A 23,100-nucleotide genomic window follows, 5' to 3' on the forward strand; every position below is an offset into this window, starting at 1 on the left:
AGAAAATTGAGGCCATCTGTGAGCAGTGTTAGATAATCATCTGCAAAGAGAAGCCAACATGACCCAGAGAATGGCAGGGCATTCTAGGAGGGGCTGTCCAAGAATGAGGACATACTGGCCAGGCTGGAATTCCCTGAAGTCAAGATAAACCTGGCCAGCCTGCTCTGAAACTGTTGAATATCTTTATTATCAGCAAGTAGATGAAAGTCAAGCAAAGAACGCAGACTTCAAAGGGTTAATAAGGGTTTTAAGATAGTTTTACCTGTTTGCAGGTGTAGACAAACAATTGGGACAAGTAGTAAACTGGTGCAGTGTCTCTTTGCTAATACTTTTTCCTACCTTCCCCACCCCCCAAAAACCCACAAGAACCACTAACCCTATTAAGGGAGACTTTTCTAATTTACAGGCACATGCATTCCATCTAATCCTTCTCTTCTAAGCTATTACTGCAAATTGTTAGGAACTTAAGAAGTTTGATATTCCTGCTTCTCTTGGCCTCTGTTTTAACTGGCCTTTGGCAAAATCCCCACAGGACTCTGCTCTTAAGTCCCGTAAAGGTTGGCTTCAGTGCAGTTGAATCCCAAGAAACCTTTGAAATTGATGACACCCACAAAGCAATGCCTGGTATATTCTTGGTAGATCTTTGTCTAAATCACTGGAGGGTTGACTTGCATTTGTATTGCTTTTTGAACAAAACTTCACAAAATTTAGTTTTCTTCATAAGGAACTTGACTATATTAACACCACAACTTCAAAAGAGAGCAACCGTCCATTCAATGCCCCAATGTCCTTTTCATTCCCAAAAGCAGAATAGAATTTTGCAATCCAAAGCTTGCTTTGGTATCCCCAAACCAGGGGTGAAATCCTACCGGTTCGGACTGATTCAGGAGAACTGGTAGCGGACATTGGGCCTGGGTCGCCGAACTGGTAGACGTTGGTGGCTGGCCATGCCCCTGAACCGGTTCTCCGGTTGCTGCTCGCTCACCCCACCCAGTCTCTGCTTTCCACCATCCCAGCCTGCCATTCCTACTCTTCCCTGTGGCCCGCAGCCCTGCTATGCCTTGCATGAGGTCTTCCCGATGTCCCTGTGGCCAGCTTGCAAAGGCAGGCAAATGGAAGGTCACATGGAAGGCAGGCAAGCATGTTGGGGCCGGCCAGGCGTGGGGAAGGAAGCTAGCAGCCTACTCTCTTCCCTGCAGCCCTGCCAAACTTGCCTGCCTGCCTTACATTCGGCCTTCCATTTGGCCTTCCCGGCAGTCCCGCATGCCACTTGCCTTCTGAGGTCGGTGTCCAGCCCAGCCCAGCCAATGGGTGGGCAGGCAGCCCTTGGTGGAGATGCAGCCGCTTCTCTGGGGCTGAGAGGGGGTGGCGGCGGCAGTGCTCCAGAAGGGCAGGTGCGCATGTGCAGCAGCCCCGGGACATCTGCCTGGGGTGGGGGACTGCCTGGGACCTGACTACCATTCCCCTACTACTCACGGATCGTGCTGCTTACCCTGAACCAAGTTGGAGGCCTCCTGTGACACCAACCGAGGAGGCCTCTCTGCCAGTTGCTCCTTAGGCCACACATCGGGAACCACCGAAGGCGTTGGCAAGGCCTCCGGGGTAGCAAGCTCCGCTGGTGCCTCTGACTCTGCCAAGTCTGCAGCTTCCAGACCAGGCTGCGTCCCCTCAGTGATGTTGCGAAGTTGAGCCTTGACATCCTGTCAGGTTCTGGTTCACTGAAGACAATAAACCAGGCAGTTTGGGATTTGTAACTCTTTATCTTCCCGCTCTGGCATGCTCTGAGCAACACCCAGTGACATGCAATAGTGAGATGAAGTCAAGGCTGCACCATGGTGATTCCCTCCATCATTTAAACCCTCCTGCGGCCCCACCCATGCATCTTCACTCTGGCCTGAGTCTGGTCACAAGCCATCATAGCCTGCCGCTACACGCAGGCGTCCGTGCTGCTCTCCTGAGCACAGCAAAAGTCGCCGCTACACCTAGTCTTCCGGGACCGCTGCCCCGAGCTCATTAAAGACCGCTGCAAACAACCGCACATGTGCCGGAGCCAATCATCAGCTGTTTGTCGGCACTGGCGGCTCCGCAAGCAGCCTAGGAATCCTCAGCCAAGGCAGCAACAATCAAGGAGGCGAGCAGGTAATCAGGGAGGCGAGCAGGCAAGGCCCTGGGTGGGTCCGCCCGGCAGCAGCAGCAGCGGTGGTGACAGAGCACACACCCTGAGAGAGAAAGAGAGAGAGACAAATAAAGAAAAAAAGAAAGAGAGGGAAAGAGAAAGAAATAAAGAAAAAGAGGGAAAGAAAGGAAGAGAGTCAAAAAAGAAAAAAGGAAGGAAGGAAGGGAGAGAGGGAAAAGGAGAGACAAAGAGAAAGAATGAAAGAAATAGGAAGAGAGAGAGAGAAAAAAAACTTCTGACCATAATTGAGCCCAAAGTATTGGTTGCTAAGCAAGAGCGTTGTTAAGTGAGTTTCACCACATTTTACAAGTTGGCCGCACACGCCTGGTCACATAACCACCAAGCCACGCCCTACCAAGCCACGCCCACAGAACTGGTAGGGAACATTTTTAGATTTCACCACTGCCCCAAACTGTATAGCATGTTCATCTCTAATGACTTTGATCATCTGACTAATATATTGCAGGTGTGACAGGAAGACATTTGAAAGAAATTTCATCATTTTATCTTTTCCTTTTCAAAATGTGAGAAACTCCATGTTCCAAATGGTGGACTTTGGAACCACTGATAAATAAGCATAAATGCGACTCATTGGGAGTAGTGCCTTTAAACCAGATGTCTATTTTGACATGGCTTCCACTGATAGGCGGAGTTTGCCTGAGTATTCAAAAGAGGGCTTATGGTCATCCTCCAACCATAACTTAGTCTCCTTCTGAAGCAACTGTGGAAAGTTGATACCTGTCACGCCTCTTTCTTTCCGCTGTCTCCCACCTTCAAGGGATAAAGATCAGGATAATCCAGCAAAAACTTGTTCTTTAACATACATCAGGTGGACGTCGACTCCTGAATAGAGGTGGGTGAACCTTTATCTACAAGGATCCATTGACTGTATTTACTGCTTACGGTGCTATAATTTCCCTTTACCCCTTCTCCGTTTCCCAGTTTTTTCTTTCCTTGTGGGCATTTGGAGAGGTATCTTTGTTTTTATCAAATAACTCAAAGCACAATAGAGCATTGCGGGGTAACAATTGCATTGTAATAACTCTGAAATATGGGAACTGGGGGAAAAAATAGTCAGAATAGTAAAACCTGGATTGTGAAATGTTTGGAATTTCCAAATTGTCCACTTAGTTTTGGCAATCCATTACTGGCAGTCCTAAATTTTTCCATATTCTTCAAGGAAATGTCCAAAACTTAACATTTGCCTCTAGGCATTTTTGCACCAGAGCCTGTGGATTTGGGCTACCTGGTTATACATTTTATTGTTTAAACCAGAGGCAAAGGATCAAGAAATGAATGTATTCGTCCACAGTTTGCTTTTCTAAGAAAAAGCTATTAAAAATGGATTCCTGCTGGCTCTCTGTTTTGATGTCCTGTTGGCTTAACTTTCCTATATTGCCTTGAGCAACTGTTCGGATTAGGAACCTTAACCTTGCCAGGCAATGTACATGCCTGAGTTTTTGAGATTGCTCTCTTGCAAAATGATTGCATGACCTGTCTCAAAGCATGAATGGGTTCACGGATGAGGTTGCTCGGCCAGTAGGCTGCTTTCACGGGGAGGGTAAACAGGTCAAGCTGCAACGTTTGCAATCTTCCCCTTTGAAACCTTCTTTGAGATGCGTTTTAAGAAACTTTACATTGCACAACTGATGGCTGCTTTCTTTTTACAGTGCCTGAATGAGATCCACCATGGCACAGGGGTGTCAGCCTTCATTCCTGTTTGCAGCTTTTGCACTCTATATAGGTATGTCACTGCTATTCTCTCCCCACGGGTCTCTACACGAACTCCTTTCCAGTAAGGTTACGGCCAGCTCAATTATAAAAGTTATGGCATCTTCTTCCACATGGCTTCATCCCTTCTAGAGATTATTTATTTATTATTTATTTATAAAATGTATTGGGCACCCATCTTCCTACAGGGTTACAATCATAAAAGATATACATACGGATACACACTAAAACCAAAACCAACAAGTGCTACAATCCAATTACAGAAGGGGAGAGTGGGGGCAGGGTGGGAGGAAGGTGGGATCTCTTGTTAATCAAACACAGTGATGCTCCTGCATTGGGGGCCCAGGTCAACTGGCAGAGCCTTGGCTTTAGGCCCTTATGAAAGGATAGGAGGGCTGGGGCCAGCATGGCGGTGGGGGGGGAGATTTTCCAGAGGGCAAGAGCAGAGAAGGGGCTCCTGGACCCCAACAGCCAGAATAATCCAGCTGAAGGGACCTGCAGCATGCCTCCTCCCCTAGCCCGGAAAGGACAGGCCAATCCCAGTGGGATGACTGGTCCCTCAAGTAGCCTGGACCCATGCCATGAAGAGCTTTAAAGGTGATTACCAGAGGTGGGTTGCTCTTGCTTCGGACGGATTCGGGAGAACCAGTAGTGATAATTGGGACCGGGTCGCTAAACCGGTAGTGATGGCTGGCTGGCCACACCCCCGAACTGGCTCGCTCCGACGCTCTCCCTGTCTCGTCTTTGCCACATGCATCTGCACAACTGCGTCCTAGTGCCTACACACAGGTAAGCAGAATGGGCTGCTCAGGGAGCTTTGCAACCACTGCCCCACTGCCTCTTAAGTGGGATTGAGCCTCCCTGCCTCCTCGATGCACAGAGGCAGGAGGCATCAGTTTTGTTTGCTGCCTGCAAGCTCCGGGGGGGGGGGGGGGAGCAGCCAAGTGACCATGCCAGGATCTGCTGTCTGCCTCTAATCTGCAGTTTACTCGTGAGCAAGTTTACTCATGAGCAGGGTGCTTGGCAGCAGGCAGATTGCTTGCTTGGTTGCTCGGCTGTTCCCCCCCCCCTCCCCCCGAGCTCACAGGCAATGAACAAAACCATGCACTCTTTGGACCATCCAGCTCTCCTGCATTCAGCTCGGCGCAGCTCCAGTTGCTGCTTTCTTTGGCCTTTTTTTAAAAAAAAGTTTTACAGCATATTTTATTTCCTATCTCCATTCTGAAACACAAATTTGCCAAGCCACACCCACAAAATAAGCCACGCCCATAGAACCGGTAGTAAAAAAAAATTGAAACCCACCCCTGGTGATCACCAACACATTGGGTTGCACCCGGAAGTAGACTAGCAGCCAATGCATTACGTTTAAATGTCTGGAAGTGATATCTGGTCATTGTCTCATGCAGCTCCACTGGCTGCAAATTCTTGCAAGAAGGCAAATTTTTCCAGGAAGAAGATATTTCTGCACATCTACAGCTGTCTGTGTTTTTCCCCCAAATGTTCTCCTCACTGCAGCTTTTAAATTTATATTTAAGGCAGTTCTTAGGCTAATGACAAAATGATTTCAATATGTTTCTTGTTGGACTTTTGATTCCACTCTGACTTTCTCTTCTGGATATTTATTCAAAGAATTTCTCATCAGCTTTCCCTAACGTGGTTCCCTATAGATGTGCTAAGATTGGCAATCCCAGTAACCCAGCCAGGAGTTTTGTCTCTTGAAATCCTCATTTGTGTTGGGGATGGCCTGACTCTTAGCTCCAGGGCTGAGTTGGGCCCCTTCTGTCCCCATGACTTCTCCGCCAAGCTCAGATCTGTGAGGCCCTTTGAATCTGTCTTTCTTGCAAAGCTTCAGAGTCTACAGAGGAGCAGTTTGCATGTGTATACTTAGTCAGTTTTCACTGATGGATGGAATACAGCATATCTTGGGAATTTCTTATACATTTAAATCACAAAACAGCTGATCCCCCTCTTGTCCTGTAGCCCCCAACTCCTCCACCCAGTACAACACAGAAGCCAAAGAATGCTGCCAAGCAGAAGGCACAGCATAAGTAGATTTCCTCGGGCACGCATATTTGGGGAGAAGGGTGCAGTGCACAGGTAGAAGCAGGAGAGCTCATCTTTATTTTCTGACATGTCCAGTCACAAGGATATGTTCAAAACTCTTCCTAGTTGGGGGGATGAGAATCGGGGCTAAGTGGTCTGATTGGGAAAAGCCAAGGGCCCTTTCTAATGGCCTCCTCCTTGTTTTCCAGCCTTCTCCGTAGCCAGAGTGGAAGGTGCATCGGTAAGTCTCTTTTGACCCAGTGAAGGTGCTGTCCTGCTCTTGTCAAAATTTGCAAGATGGTGGATTGGGCGTTGTGATGGGACTTTTGCATGCAACACCTTGCAGAGTTTAATCTCCTCCTCTGGGTGTCCTAGGAAAGAAGCTGTCACGGAATGATTTCACCCACTTGTTGTATACTGTAGTACATATCCTGGTTCCATAGTTGTGGAGCTTCAAAGTTTGAGTTATTTTGTAATTCTCTTAAAGAAAAAAATGGCAAAAATTAACTTAGCTGCCTGACACTTAACTGCGAAAGATTCCTGGCAGGGGCGTGAATCACAAAAGGAGAAACAGCTTAACAAGGAGAGAAATGGTAGAGAATGGATGCCAAATAGTTTTAAGCAAGGCTCCTATGTTTATAAATAGTCTCCCTGCCAGTTGTAAAGACTTGTATTAGCTTTATGGCAATGTTGTGAATCTGCAGAAATAAAGACGAGATTAGTTTTTTAAAGTTAAAATTTTATGATTCTTTATCAGTTTGCAATAAACACTTGCACCACGATTGTGAATTCACTGACATTGTAAGGATTCAACATTAATTGCACTTTTGTACTTTTGTTTGTTTTAGTGTCCCGCTGCCAGGATTAATGGTGCGTAATATATTGCAACGCTTGGGGTTTGGCATTCTCCTAACAATCCCTATTTGGGGAGAAGCCTGCTAATTTTTTCTTTGTTTTTTCTTGCTTTTATTTTTGCAGCTTCCAAAGTTTGTGAAGATATAGAGAGGTATTTTTATAAACCAATTAATAAATTCCGGATGCTGGGAAGATTCTGAACAAAATTGAAATTAGCATAAAAGGGTATTACCTTGTCCACATTCAAGACTAACGTTCTATTTTGTTCTTGAGCTTTGAACAATATTTTAGTCTGCAAAAATGTCACTGTTTAATGCCATATTGCCGAAAAGTTTTGTTTCTTGATTTCTATAGATCACATAAGGAGCATTTGGGAACGCGAGCTGCTGCTACATAATATGGCAGTTTGCAGAATGGAGTGGGGAGGAGGGAAGGAAGGGGTTAGCTGCAAGGAAGGCAATATTTTTGTGTGGATTTTTTTGCAAGTGAAAGAGCTAAAACGAAGGATGGGATATATCCGTGTTCTGCAATCCTCTAACTGGTTGAGCATTGCGGGACTGTACTCCCAATGCACCTGGAGGGAGCTACACTATATTATGGAACATTTGCACATCTTTCTGCCCTGTAACTTCCTTTCAGGTGATAACAAAACCTGTCAACAGCCATAGAATAAAAGAAGACATGATTGTGGAAAAGCTCTGAAACTGTAAGGGAAACTCAGATTGCATCCAAAAGGAGCATTAAAATGGAAAGGGAGAATATTTTTTTCTAATCCGATAAGGAATAAACAGATAGCACAAAGTTAATAATGGAAAAAAAGAATGCATCAAAACTTGAAAATTCTTTGGAAAATATTAAATATTTTGGTGGGATGGGGTCTCTTTAAGGCTGTGGTGGCTTGTATACATGTCAGTTGCTGCAAAAATGGGCCAGGTTTATTGAATGTGTGGAATTAGGATGGCTTTCGCTACATTCTTGGGAGTCCTTTCTGGCACTATCCCTCTATGCCCGTCTTTTCCCCCCTTTTCTTACAGAATTGATGTCAAAATATCTGCCAACCTTACTCACCTCGTTTGTGACAATGTAAGTTCTCCATGTGCTTGCCTTACAGCCTGATTAGATTTAGTAGAGTAAGATAAGGCTGCTCCAGGATTTTAATGAGAATGCTGCTTTCAAGAAGCTCTTTTGGGATTTGCAAGATGGAAGGTGCTGCTGGAGGAAGGCTTTGCTGGTCTTTCATCAGCTAGGAGAGGTCAGGTCAGACTTGGCCAGCCCAACACCTTCTCCGGTGTCTACTGTTAGGAATCCTGGTCTCGGTGGGGGTGGGGGTGGCACTTGAGGAAAACTGGACTACACAGAGTACAGATTTAGAAGAGGGTGCCTCAAACACAGGTCATAAGGAGTCTACTTGTTTTGAGTTTGATATTTCCTCACTACTTTGGTGATTTTGGGGTGGATGGCTTAAGACCATCAAGATGACACTCAGGACTGTACAGTCAAAATTCCGTGCCTTTTTCATGTGCACTGCAACATAAAGATGTCAACCCTGCACACAACTAGTGGCTAAAATCAAACCAAGCCATCCTTGTTAAAAAAAGTAAAAATAGCATTGTTGCATCATTGGTTGGAGGGATTACACGAGGACAGTGTTCCCCAACCTTTCCAGCTTGGTGGGTCAGTGTGGTGTGGGGGGGGTGAGTGGCAGGCACATGTGTGCAGGCACAACTCTGTGTGGCACTCGCACGCGAGCAGAGGGGTTTGAGGAGAGGAGGCTTGTGCTTGTGCGTGAAGCTCCACTCTCACAAATAGAACTTTGTGAGCGCAAGCCCCGCGCCGCTTGTGCGAATGGAGCTTCACGTGCATGTGCTTCCTCATTTCTCCTGTTGCCCAGTTTCAAACAGGCTGTGGCCTGGGGGTTGGAGACCCCTCCCGCTTTATGAGAAAGTCTGTCCAATTTCATTCATGAAGATTTCAGAAAAGGAAAAGGACATCTGTTAATCCATCAATATCCAGCTAGATGAAAAAGTTGGCTTTAGTGTCTAATTCCCTGCCACTTGGCTGTACTGTGTCATTTCAAACTGCTTTTGTTCACCAATACTAATATTTTTAAAATCCTCTCTCCCTAGCTTCAGAATCTCAGTCATGTTAACAGTACCTTTATAATTCAAGCCTTGGATTTCACCCTGAGGAAAAAATATGACCTTCCACCCAATATAATCAGAGTCCTTCTAAATCAAGTAAATGGGGGAGAACTGATCAATGCCCTGGAGGAATTTAATGAAAAGGTAAAAAAAAACCTAACACCCCGTGTTAAAGTAGAAAGTAGTCTTTCTCTGTTCATCACTACTTCAAGTAAAGATACAATGCCTGCATTAACACAATATGTGATTATTGCTTATGGTGTGATAGGCGAGAGCCAGTTTGTGTTGTGGCTAGAAGCTTGGAGAACTTTGAGCTCCAGTCCCATTTTAGGGATGAGGCCCGTAACACTCACTCAGTGGCACGAAGGAAGCCATGGCAAAGCATGCCCTAAAGAAAGCTGCAGGAGGGTCCAGACAGTTGCCAAGAGCCATTACTACTTGAAGGCACAAAAAGGGGAAGGGAACGGGAAGATTACCGTTTGTAGGCATCTAATATAAGGAGGGCCTGTTCGCTTATGTTCTTAGTTGACTGATAAGCTTTATTCTTGATACCCTCCAGATAGTGTTGGATTACAGCTCACATAATTCTCAACCAAAATAATAGAAAAAGAATTAAATAAGTAGGCGGAAACTTAATTTTCTGTCTATAGGAGAAGAAATGGACTATCTCAAAACTGCAAATGTAAAGCAGATTCATGTTTCAGTATTAGGCTTATTTGGGAAAAGGGCAGTTAGTCCTTTAGTTCTACAGTCAGAGAAAGGGAGTTCAGGCACAACTCCCAGAGCCTTACTAAATTCACTCATAAATGAGAGCAGGAATTTTGCTTATTCCATTCCCAAGATTCTGTATCTTACTTCCTTATTTCTTGATAGTGAGCAATAAATCATACTCTGCTGTTAGGGAAGCAGTTTGTGAGTTTACTAATGAATGATGGGTACGGAACCGATAAAGCTCCCTGTGCTTCATGGAAGTGAGGGCCGCCTTCTACGAATAGCCCATGTGGCCTGGTTCTAAGAGGAGTTTCCCTCCAACGCATCTGGGAGGTTCAGAACCCTTGGGAGCATGTTTTTTGATTGGCTGCATCTTTATGAGGTCTTGTACGTTTATTCTTCACCCTCTGATATTTCCAGTGGGATATTTCAGTTAGGGCTGCTGACCTGCAGGGTAGACAATCCCATGTATCTACAGCAAGGGGCAGATGAAGGGCCCACGGTGGTGCTGCTGCTTCTCACATAAGCCAAGCTCCTGGTCCCAGGCTTTCTTCTACAGCCTCTCACAATTTGGGCTCCACACCTGCCTACTCCAGTTGCCAAATTGCGAACCCCATGACTGCCACTTGTTTTTCAGGCTTGTGAAAGAAGTGAGAAGGAAAAGGTGAAAGGAGGTGTTGATTTAATTATCCCATTTATCATACTTCCCCCTCATGTCACCTCTTTGGGGGGACTGCCGTGATGTGGGGAGAATTTAGAGAACTTATGACTAAAGAATTGCCTTCCTGCTTCTCTTTATAGCCATTTGCCCAGTGGTCTTCCAAAAGTTGAAATAAGAAGAGGTTCTTTAGCCAACAGGTAATAGTTAACAGGTAGTTAGACAGGTTAACTGGGCAATGCCCCACTCATAGGTGAACTGCTGCACCTGATCTGTGGGCATCATCTGGGTAGTCCACTATCCACTATCTTGTCTCCTCTCTCAAGGAGAACCGTTGCCAGGAATTTTTTTCCCACAAGGGGACTCTAGCAGTTGCTTTCCTGAAGTTGTTTCACATTAGATGCGTAAGGCGCTGAGTGAGATGGAACTGGCTTGGCAAGAAGTGCTGGAAGACTTTCGGTTGCCTCAAGGGCCTCCTGGACTTCCAACTATTCTCAATGTTCTCTGAATTCGCTATTCATTAAAACTCTATCCCCACCATACTGCGTGTTCCATTTTTGTGCTGTGTGTTCCATTTTCCCCTTAGCTGCAATTTCTCTGTAACTCTTATTTCTCCTCCCCAGATTGTGAACTCTTCTCTAATTTCTAATCAAGTGAAAACTGCCATAATGCGAGCTTTGTGGGATGAGAAGCTAAGAAACGAAGATCGTTTCAACGAGACTGCCTTTGTGACTTCCTGGTTCCAGAAAAGACTTCGCCTTTTTATCTCGGGAATTTCACCAGAGATGCTCCAGTGTCTTCACAATGAGACCATGCAGTGTGAGCAATACCAGGCGATGTATGTGGTGGGGCTATTAATCTTTTGTTCAGTTGTGACTGTTCAGTGATTCCCAGGATTGCATAATACCTGCTAGCATGTCTACCGGAGAGGAATATTGTCAATTCTCAAACTTCACTTATTTTGAAATTTTAATTTTCCTATAGCCAGCAAATAGCTGTCTGACTATTAGGTGTATAGAAATATTTATATGCAAATGTTTCATTTTAGCCCCAGCATTAACTTTCTAACTCTACAAAAAAAGTGTTGATTTACATATGTGGGTGCAGTAGTTTTCAACAACAACTTGCATCAGTTCAGGCCATGTGTACATCTGTCTCTTTTATCTAGTAAAGAGTTTCTTAATTTTGAGAACTTGTAGTTATGTGCACTTTAGTTCTTAAGATATTACTATATTTGGGGAATTCTGAGAATTGGAATTCACATATCTGAAATCCCCACTCAAGGTCATGAAGCAAGGCTGCAATCTGTGCTGAATATTTTTATAATGTTCTCCAGAACATCTTTAAGAGATCTTTCTATCTCTTCCTATCAAGCCTATCTAATAAGAGTTTTATTGAGAGATGATCCTGCAAAACCAAACATTCAGAAATGAGCAATAATGCTTCTCTCATTTGAATTCTGTATTTTGTTATGTATAAACAAAGGGGGGTATTAAATAAGAAAATCGAGACGTCTCCTCTGGGACCTCTGACTCAGCCGTAGCTCATAGGTGACCTATAGAATAGCTGCTTTGCCCTCGTTTGATCGGGCTTTGTTTTAGATATATAGATACTACCTGTTTCTGGTAGCAGAACTGACACCTATCATATTAATTTTCTGACAAGCATAATGATCCAGTGGTTTTTCATTATATTATTATTGTTACTGTTGTAATTGTTCTTTTGCTCTTTCTTCCAATGAAGTGAGGAATGACCCTACAGTAAGAAAGAAGTTTTATCCTTTGCTAGCTCTTCTAATTGGAGGGCTGCTAGGATTTGTTTGGAAGTTGCACAAGTTGGTTTTGCTTGGGTCCAGAGAGGAGCAAAACTACAAGGAGACCAATTTATTTTGGGGCTAAAGACTTAATTTCCCTCCATTTTGGAGGCTTTAGAGCCCAGTTTGAAATGGTTGGGCATTGTTCTTTAGAAGTAAAATGGACACCTAGGCTTAAGCTTCTCCAGGCTGGTGCCCTCTGGATATTTTGGAAGTGCAGTTGCCAGAATTCCCATCCAACATGGCTGCATCAAGTTGGAGAAAGGCCACAGATGACAACTGAAGGACCCCAGATTGGAGTAGGCTAGTCCTACAAAATTGTGAATATTTAACTTTACTTCAGAAGAATTTTTTTTCTTCCTCTTTATCCTGGTCTTCATTTTTCTATCTATCTTTTCTCTTTTCCAAAACACACTTCTGTTTCTCAGTGTTAAAGGATTAGATGCAGAATTTATGAAGATGAATCATCACATCCAGTATGAAGTTTTCCACTCGTTCCAACTTCCTTATTTAAGGGGATTGAACGCTAATGGTAAGAGAACAATGGTATATTTCTCGGTGTGGTCTCTTAGTGGATGATCTGAAGTACACCGCAGTGTAGTCACTGGGCTGGACCAAATGTTGGGCAATTGCAAGTTAAGCTAGGGCCTTTATTTTCCTACTCCTTGGGGGAGGGGGGGACTAATTCCCCTGGAGTTCTAAGTAAAAAGATGAACCAATCAGAATATACAATGAAAAACTATTTTCCCAGGGCCTCTAGAACGCTTGCAGTAACTCTTATTTACTCTTATTTATTTAATATTTCTTTAATTATAAAATTTGCTTGCCTCCCATCCTGTATCCAATGGCACTGAGTGCGAAGATCACTCATTTCATTCAATATTAGCTCTAATTTGGTGGGAATCCATGTTTCCCCTCCTCTTCCCACAGTTTCTCGATAGACCCCATGGAGTGCAGGGAACCCTCAGTCCTCCTGCTAATTGGTCATCTGGAGCACCTTGGGTGGGGCCGGGGGAACAGTGTAATCGAACGCCACCTCTTATATGAGTGGGTCTTCAGCAATACCATCTTGGTTTCACCTACCTCGTTTTGCCCACATAGAATGAGCATGAGATAACAGTCCAGTCTCTTCCTGAAAGCTTCTAGTGATGAAGCTCCCACAACTTCCAAAGGCAACTTCTTTTCCATGGGTTGATCGTTCTCACTGTCGGAAAATTTCTCCTTATTTCTAGGTTGAATCTCTCCTTGATCAGTTTCCATATTTCCTTATTCCTTGTCTAGTCTTCGGGTGCCTTGGAAAATAAGCTTGACCCCCTCCTCTCTGTGGCAGCCCGTCAAATATTGGAATATTGCTATCATGTCTGCCCTGGTCCTTCTCTTCATTAAACTAGCCATGCCCAGTTCCTGCAACCGTTCATCATATATTTTAATGTCCTCTTTCCATATGCTGGTTGGATTACTCAAAATGTTTAAATCAGTTTAGCTAGACCCATTCATATCATGCGCTACTCTAATATAACAGGAAATTGTGAGTTCACACAACTCACAAGCCACAAACTGCCAAATCACAGCTGATGCAAACCCAGCCATTGTTGTTTAAATATTCCATGAAATTGGGGGGCTAATGAGCCCCCCAACTGCACCCCCTCTAAATGTCTCGGATAGCAAATGGAGCCCTATCCTCAGTAATCTATCTTCATTTGGGGGTAATTGAAATTCTGAGCAATGGATTTGGAAATATTTTTTTGCCTTTTAGGTATTGTACCTTTTGTTAAATTTGTTTCCTTTATCTCTCCCCCCCCCCTCCTTTAGTGGACAATTTACGTTAAAGTTTAAGATTGAAACCATTATCATACAACTAATACTTTGATGTGAACTGCATCAGTTCTTTTGTTGATGTTATATTTACACTTGGATGAAAAAACCCCCAAATAATTTTATGTTTGTAATATTATCATCCCGTTATAATCAATATTGACATTTTTTCTGTTCAGCACATTAAGCTATCTTAATAATAGAATGTTAATAACTACTAATATCGTATAAACACCACAATTTATGACAATATAATAAAAAGGGAAAAATAAATTTCAGGAGAAGGGAATAGGGACAGAATAAGAAAAGAAAGTATTCAATTGGAGAAAGTGGGTGCAGGGATCTTTAAAATGCAAAACTTTGAACTTCCACGCCATCCTGGTTCTTTTAGAGCTTCTTTGTAATGTAATCATTGCCAACTGTTTAATTGCAGGATCAGCTTGCACAAAGGACCTCAACAGCACCTCATGGTTATTGGTCAACTTTGCACGTTTCAGCCAATATGCCAAGTATCAAGAGTTTCTTTCTTTGAATTCCAAGTTCAATGGTGTAAGTAATTGATTCAGTCTTTATACTTTTTGGCTAATTAAGTTTCCTAAGTCTTACTGTATTTGATCAACTTTGATTTGTATCAACCATTTCCTTCTTTTTTGTATGTTTTTGCATTTTTTTGGTGATATTTATTTTTTATTTCATATTATTATGAAACATTTATTTCATATTATTGTGTTATAATAAGACAACTAAAGGATCTGTAATAAAGATGTATTGGAAAAAATGTTTGTAGGGAAAAGAATTAAACAAAATAATAACCAGGTCTATCTGCAAGTGGCCTCTGACCAGAGTAGCAATGAAGAAGCAATGAGCTTAGAGGTGCATTGTTTCTGTAGAGCAGTTGCTGATGGAGGGAGACTGGAGAGCTACCTAAGAGTAGGAATCTGGGTGAAGGAAGTTGAACTTGGTGTAACTTTCTTGGTGTAACTAATGGGAGGTTAGTTTTAGCCAGCAGCCTTCTTTATAGGTTGATATCTCGAATCCCACAAATAATTCTGTCCAACAGCAGCTTGTCTAAGTCATGGGATTCACAATATGCTGCGACTTTACGGAGCGCAGCAACATATTGATTTATACTCTCCCCATCTCTCTGGTTTCGGAGGTTAAATTCTTGCCGCCACACAAATTTAGAAGGTTTGAGAGCTTAGTGCGTTTTCAGCGTATTTTGTAACGCCGACCAGGTGACGGTCTGAACCGGCATTGGCTCGGAGAGAACTTTGGCGGTGTTAAAGACCTCTGGCCCACAGTAGCTCAGGAACATGGCTCTTTTTCGGTTGTTGGAGAGCCCTAGAAGATTGTTGGCTTCCATGAAGTACTTGAACCGCATCATGTAGGAATCCCAGTGCTTGGTAGCTGGGTCAAAAGGAGCTGGAGGGGCGTGCATCGTCATTTTGTTCAATCAAGCAAATCTGAACTTGCCGCTCTTTTTTGTGTCTAGTTGTCTTCCAATCCCACCTTCGTCACCAGTGTTAAGTTGGGTGAATGGATGAGACAGACTCAGGCTTAGTGACAAACAACAGCTCTTTATTAGAACAACTATGTACAATCCAGTGCTGCTCCATTTGGCAGCTAGCCCTTTTATAGGGAGCTGTCAAACGGCTTGGCCAATCAGCTTCAAGTATTTTCCCGCCGGATCGGAGGACCTTGGTGGAAGGTACCATACTGGCTGTCAGTAAGTAACAAATAAAATTAGAGAAATTGATAAAAGTGGAAGAAAGATTCAAGGAGAAAGATAGACAGTTAACAAAATTTGAAATCATTATAAAAGAATGTGAGATGAATGAAGACTATATAGGGAAAGGAAGAATAGGGAAAGTACATAAAATATTAACTGGATTAGAAGTGCAGCAAAAGGTTTAAAATTAATTTGGGAATCAGATTTGGAAGAAATAAATGATAAGGATTGGAAAAATATTTGGAATAGAAGAGTATGTAAGAGTTAAGGAAAATGGATATAAAGTGATATGGAGGTGGTACCTAACACCACGTAAATTAAATCAAATAGATGGTAAATATACAAATATTTGTTGGAGGTGCAAGAAAGAGGTTGGAACATATAAACATATGTGGTGGGATTGTGATTGTGCACAAAAATATGGGACATGGTGTTTAGAGAAATTAGAGCACCGTTGAATGTAAATTTAGAGATGTCATCGAGGATTGCATTACTGTTGCTGGTGGAAAAATGGGATATAAATGAGACAAAAAAGGAATTGATTGTAATTCTCCAGTGCGCTGCGAGGGGAATCCAAGCATGCGTTAACTTTGTCCATTAGCTTAGAGACTGAGTTATGCAAATTGCTGGCCACGCCTCCTCTGACTGGACTGGTTCAGTTTTTTAACTCAGTCCAGCCTAAAGAGACGCAAAATAATTCTCTCTAGGTTACTAGACAAATTCATCATTATTATTTCACAGATTCATCGTTATTATTTCAGCTTGGATTCCACTTCATCGGATTGAGTTCCCTTCAGGGTAAATATCTCTGCAAGGGATTCATTTTTCGAAGTTCCGGAGCCTTTGGGGCCAGGGAACCTCCTTGTTAAAGGCAGAGGTGCACTGTTGTTCTCCAGGGAAGGTCAGTTCGCTGCCTTCGTGTTGCCTTGCCACGATTGGGGATCAGTTCGCCGCCCTGCGCCGGCTGTTATCGCTGCTGTCTGCCACCTCCCCCCCCTCCAACAAGAGTGAAGTCCGGACATTCGGGGCCTCTGTAGGCCGCGACTGCTGTCGCTGGCTAGAGTAGAGGCAGGCGCTCTCCATTCTGGCGACGGACATTGTACCTTGCCGATTCGAACTTCCCGCCTTCGCTGTTAGTCGCAGCGGGCATTTTGGGTCACAGGAGCCATTTTGGAGGCCTTTTCGAGCCAGACAACCAGTCTGGCTGGGCGTGGCTTCAGTTTCCTGCCCGTAGTCACATAGAATCACCAGATTAATTGTTCCAAGGAGGTCAGTTCGCCACCATTCTGCTGGAGCATGAGTTTGATTCCTAATGGCCTCCTGTTTCGATTGCGATCAACATTTGGCATTTCTCTGAACGTGAGCTTGAGCCTTTTCAACTTAAATTACAATGGCGGATCGTTCTATTGCCGGGGGCAGCAACTCCCCTCAGTTGTCCCCCGATGCCACTGGGGCCTCATCTAGATTGGGTAGGGCTTCCACCAGGGCCGCCAGCCTCAGACCCCGCGCCATCTCAGCAGCCCCTGCCAGGGCCGCTAAGCGCACCAGCAAGTCCAAAGACGGGCTTAAGGACCCCTCAACTCCCAGGTCCTCTCCCATCCTGCTGCCTGAAGGGCCTTCTACCTCCGGCCTAGCTGGAAGTCAGGGTTGGTCCCCAGACCTCCCCCTCCCTCAGGATCTTACAACTGCAGACCCTGACTCAGGCCTTCAGGGTTCTTCTGATTCTCCTGGGCCCAGCTCAGTTCTGGCCTCCTCCCATTCAGGGGCCTCAGCCACCTTTACTCCCACAGCTGCTGGCAGCAGACTGGAGGAGACCCCAGAATTTGATCTCTCCCCTGGGCTCAGGGACATGATTACCACTGCCATCTCTAGGGGAGTGGATGCAGAATTACAGTGTAGAAGTCAACGCTCTAGGAATTTGAATTCTGCCAGGGATTTGGCCACCTCTCAGGATGCCCCCCTCCCCTTGCCTTCCATTTACAGTGAACGGTCTGTTTTAGGGGAGGAAGGTGAAATTTTGTATTTGGAATTATCAGATGATGAGGGTTTGGTTCAGGATAAAGTTTCCTTCTCGGGCCTCTTCAAACCAGCCCTATTCAAATCTCTCCTTTACAAAGCCAAGGCCACCTCCAATTTGGGGGGAGCAACACCCAGGCCAGTACCGAAGTGGGCCTTGATCACACGGAGCACTTGTTCGCTGAACAGGTACAGGAACAGGAGACTATTCCATCGTCCAAATTGTTTCTGGACATAATCCAGAAACAGTGGTCCCAGCCCGCCACAGTTTCGCCCCCCAGCAATGGTGACAGGAAGCTTTATGCTTCCACCCTGGAATTGGATGCCATTTTACAGTTTCCCACTGTTGATCCGCCAATAGCGGCCTTGGCCCCCCAGCCTTTATTCCATCCAAGATTTCGGAGGGATTGAAGGCTGAGGACCACAAGGCGGAGCTAGTTATTCTCAAAACGCGCCAAGCAGCTGTCTGGGCATTGCGTGCCGCTACGGCAGCCTCATTCTTCAATAGAACTTCCTTAGTTTGGTTAAGACAACTCCAGGAGAGGTTAGGCCCAGAGGACCGCGCCTTTATCAGGATGTAGTCAAACTGATTGCGGCTTTGGAATTCTCCTCAAATGCCATGCTCAATGTGGCCAAGTTCGTGTCCTGAGCGGTGGCATCCAACATAGCCTCTCGTCGCCTGTTGTGGCTACGCCATTGGCATGTGGACGTACGATCCAAATGGCGCCTGGCCTCCACCCCCTTAAATTGAATTTTAAAAAAACAGTACCGCGCCTTACCATTCGGCCTATCATCGGCCCCGCGGACGTTCACCAAACTGCTAGCAGTGGTCGTAGCCTCGCTGAGGTCTGTTCCAATAAGAGTCAATTGTTCTCTCACCGACATCTTAGTCTTATCGTCTTCCCGAAACCAGGCTTACCGCGACTTGCAGCTGACGATCGATGCCCTACAAGATCACGGGTTCGTACTGAACTTTCCAAAGAGCCACCTGCACCCAACCACATCCTTGTTACATCTCGGGACAATCATCAATTTGGAGACTTGTATGGTCTCTCTCTCTCTCAAGAGAGAGAGACAGCAGAGCCTGCAATCCCTGTTGAGTCAAGTGCTCAATCAGAGTTCACCTCTCCTTGCGGTATTGTCCAACTACTAGGGAAGATGATATCTTGCATAAATGTGGTACCCTCGGTGAGGTTCCACGCACGACCACTACAGTGGTATCTCCTCCCGTTCCAATGGACTCACACCAGTCACTCTCAGACCAGGGTTTGCTTACCGACCAAGGTGTCCCTGTTGCTCTGTTGGTGACTGTTGTCCCACATCCTCAAAGGATGCCTCTTCAAGAAACCGGAGCGGATTGTGGTTACAACGGATGCGAGCCAATTCGGGTGGGGAGCCCACGCCTTGAATCGAGTGGCGAAGGGTCGTTGGACTGCCCAGGAGCTGAACAACAGTATCAATTGGCTGGAGCTACGGGCCATCTGCCTAGCCCTCTGTGAGTTCCGGGACATGGTCACCTCCAACCATGTACTGATACTCACCGACAACGTGGCCTCCAAGGCGCATGTCAACTGCCAAGGGGGCACGAGGTCCAGAGCACTGATGATGGAAGTGGAACACTTACACCACTGGGCGGAGAACCATCTGGTGTCAGTCCGAGTAGAACACATATCGGGCACTACGAACGTCCAAGCAGACTGGCTGAGCAGGGCCACGGTGGATCAGGTGGAGTGGCGCTTGCACCCAGCTCTGTTTCACGAACTGTCCCGCCGCTTTGGTCACTCGCAGGTGGACCTGTTCGCTCAACCCAGCAACACACACCTGCCGCGTCATTACATCAGATGCCAGGAGCAGAGGGCACTGACACTCTCCAAAGTCCTTAGCCGGAGGGCCTCCTTTTTGCCTTTCAGCCGCTGCCAATTGTGCCATTGGTCATCCAAAAGATTCTGGCAGAGCAGGCAGAAGTGCTACTGGTCACACCGATGTGGCCACGACGCCCCTGGTATGTGGACCTCGTTCATCTGTCTGTGTCACGCCCGTGGAGAATTCCGGATTACCGGATATCCCTCTATCAAGGAGCCCTCGTCCACCCGAATCCACAGCTGTTACAGTTAGCCGTGTGGCACATGAGCGGGCGATCCTGAGTCAGCAGCATTTCTCTGATAAGGTCATCTCCACGATCCAGGCAGCTTGCCGCCCATCAACGGCCCGCATTTACGAGGCTACCTGGCGAGCATTTTGCAGATGGTGTCGGGCAATGGGAGAGGACCCAACCGGAGTGACCATACCGCAGGTATTGGACTTCCTACAGATGGGCATGGACTAACACCCAACGCCCTCTGCCGTCAAATTGCGGCTCTGTCTACCATAATTGGCGGTGGGCAAGGCCAACCCCTAGCCCAACACTCGGGGGTGCAGGCCTTCCTGAAAGGAGCGGCAAACCTTAGTCCGCCTATCGTTCATCGCTTTCCCACCTGGGACCTCTCCCTAGTACTAAACGCCCTTACGATGACCCCATTCAAGCCTATTCGATCCATCTCCCTCAGGTTACTGACTCTTAAGACTGTCTTTTTGGTAGCCATTACATCGGCCCGGCATGTGTCCGAGTTGGCGGCGCTCTCTGTCCGTGACGACCTCTGCATTTTCCATCCGAGCAGGGTCGTATTATGTTTGGACCCGACCTTTGTTCTGAAAGTCAACTCATGGTTTCACAGGTCCTAAGAAATCACTCTTCCAGATTTCTGTCCACGGCCATCTCACCCCTGAGAACGGTGTTGGCATCATCTCGATGTTCATCATTCACTTCGCTGCTATGTGAGACGCATGGCGTTGTTCAGATGGATGGAGGCCCTGTTTGTGTCTTTCCAACCTGCCACCATGGGCCACAAGGCTTCATCGATGGTTGAAGGTGTGTATTGCCCTAGCCTATGACTGTCAATCCCGACCGGTTCCCAGACGCATCATTCCCCATTCTACCAGAAGTGCAGCCACGATGGCGGCCTGGACAGCACAGGCCTCGATGGACGACATCTGCAGGCAGCGACCTGGTCATCACCGTCACCCTTTATCCATCACTACAAGGTGGACTCTTATGCCTCGGCTGAGGCATCCTTTGGACGGCGCGTGCTGCAAAGGGTAGTTTTTGCGCCTACGGCACCAGACCAGCTTCGCTCCCGCCCCTGAAGTTTATTGCTTTGGCATGTCCCATGCTTGGATTCCCCAAGCAGCGCACTGGAGAACGACCTGAACTTCTATGTGTGCTGCGAGGGGAATCCAAACCCGCCCTCAGTTTCGGCTGCTCTGGGCCTGGATTTCCATTTCTCCTATGACATTCTGACTTATCTTGACTTCTAGACTTATTTTGCTTCTTTCAAGCCGGCTGATCCTTCGTGCAAAACTGAACCAGTCCAGTCAGAGGAGGCGTGGCCAGCAATTTGCATAACTCAGTCTCTAGGCTAATGGACAAAGTTAACCCATGCTTGGATTCCCCTCGCAGCGCACATAGAAGGACCGTTCAGGTAAGTCAACGGTTAATTTGACAATGGCAGCTAGATTAGTGATGGCTAAATATTGAGGACGAAATTGGGATATTCGAAGAATAAAGAAATGAGTGGTATAATGAAATTTGGAGTATGGCAACAAATGATAGATTAACAACAGAAATTAAATTTTAAAAAGGGATGATTAAAGTAAATAATTATAATAAAATATGGGGGGATTTTATAAAATAAGTGTTTGTGGAAGGCAAAGGGAATAAACCTGCTCAATATATGTTGCTTTGGAGGGTGAAAGGGCACAATTAGAATATATTGTATATCTTTTGGTTGTTATAGATGAAGAAATATGGGGGGGGAGACGGTCTCCAGGGGGGGTACATTATAATATTTGTGGGTTTTTTTCTTTTTCTTTCTTTCTTTTTGTATTTACTATGTTTGTATTATTTGTATTTTAAAAAAAAGTTAAACAAATTTTTAAAAAGAAAAGAACAGATATACCATCTACCATCAATAGGTACACTTCAATTGTCAGATATGCTATGATGGAGCAAAATTCCATGGCAGCTGATCCTTCCTGTGGCCAGACGTCTATGGCGATTCTCAGTCACCCAGGTCATGGATGAGAAGTAAATCGTTTTCAAGAAGAAAACCAAGAAAACCAAGTTACCTTTTTGAAAAGCCCCTTTGGGACTACTGTGACCACACTGATTGCATTGCAGAACCTAGAATAAATCTACATTATCTATATCACTTTTTCGACATTGATCTTCAGTGAAATCTTTCTGTAAAACTTGGTCAATTTATTAAAAGAGAAATTTACTGAATGCAGACCTCTCTTATTTGTGGATCAATTGTGTCATGAAAATATTTCATAAGTTTAGGATTTCTCTGCAAATAAAAAAGTGAAAAATAGGAGCACTTTTTTTAAAAAAAAAGATAGACTTGAGATATTTGAATATATAGGCTAAAAAGCTATAGTTTTATTGCAGTTCTCATCTTTCCACTGCCCGTTTTCTTTCTTAGTTGGTTGTTCTCAAGAAACTAACAGTCAGGCAACTTGCACAGTTTTCTGCCAGTGATGGAGCTCTGAAGACACCCAAAGATGTTGAGAGTGTGATGCATCTCATAACAACAGCTACACTGACAGAATACATTAACGAATTCAGCAGACAGGTATGACAGCAGATAAGGTGGCATTGCATTTTATGAAGTGTTTGCAACCATTAAGGCTGCATTCAATTATATTGATTTTGCAATTCTGTCAAATCTTCCGAGTTTGCATGACACTCTGAACCACAAACTATTTGCACACATGGGGCTAAAATGTGACTGACAGATTGGTAGTTGCCACCAGCCTCCACAAGACTTGTTTTGGGAGGAGATGGAAACACTGTATTAACATTGGATTAGATAGATAAAATTCATGGGTTGGATGAGATGAAGATGGCCTCATGGGACTGGGTCCCAAAAGAACATTTAATGAAGCAACTTTGAGTCACAGTCACTGGGGGATGAGCCTGTAGGCTAAAAGTCAGTAACTAATGCTTTTATTTGAGAATTTTATTTGAATAAGATGGCTTCCAATTACTTATTTTCTGTGTCCCCTGGCTTTGTCTTTCCTATATGGGGCTGAATTATTCTTTTTTCCATGTCTCACTGAGGTAACTTTCTGTTCTAGAAATCATTTATTTATTTGTTTGATTTATCTACATAATTTCATATACTTTATTTATTTAATGTGTATCCAACCTTTTTATTTTTACAAATAACAAGCATTTCCCTCACACCTTCCTCCTCCTATTTTCCTACAACAACAACCTTGTGAGGTATGCTGGGCTGAGAGACACTTACTGGCCCAAAGTCGTACTTGGAGTCTACATAATATAGTTCTCATACATCAATCTTAGTAAACTTT

At 44.9% G+C, this 23,100-nt stretch overlaps 1 protein-coding gene across 4 annotated transcripts in view; it reads left to right on the forward strand.

Annotated features, from left to right (window-relative positions):
* The first annotated feature begins 2,884 nt into the window (after positions 1-2,884).
* Positions 2,885-23,100, forward strand: part of LOC309398879 (uncharacterized protein) — an 80,423-nt gene continuing 60,207 nt past the window's right edge. For 3 of the 4 annotated variants that reach the window (XM_081966149.1, XM_081966151.1, XM_081966152.1), the window contains exons 1-11: positions 2,885-3,029; positions 3,847-3,920; positions 6,160-6,191; positions 6,799-6,820; positions 6,929-6,956; positions 7,840-7,888; positions 8,932-9,090; positions 10,939-11,153; positions 12,557-12,660; positions 14,377-14,492; positions 22,209-22,358. In XM_081966149.1, coding sequence (XP_081822275.1) covers positions 3,854-3,920; positions 6,160-6,191; positions 6,799-6,820; positions 6,929-6,956; positions 7,840-7,888; positions 8,932-9,090; positions 10,939-11,153; positions 12,557-12,660; positions 14,377-14,492; positions 22,209-22,358 — 942 coding nt within the window. In that variant the 5' untranslated portion in view covers positions 2,885-3,029; positions 3,847-3,853. The other variant, XM_081966150.1, reaches the window with a different exon arrangement.

Source organism: Natrix helvetica, assembly GCF_964273705.1.
Source record: "Natrix helvetica genome assembly, chromosome: 13".
NCBI classification, from domain to species: domain Eukaryota; kingdom Metazoa; phylum Chordata; class Lepidosauria; order Squamata; family Natricidae; genus Natrix; species Natrix helvetica.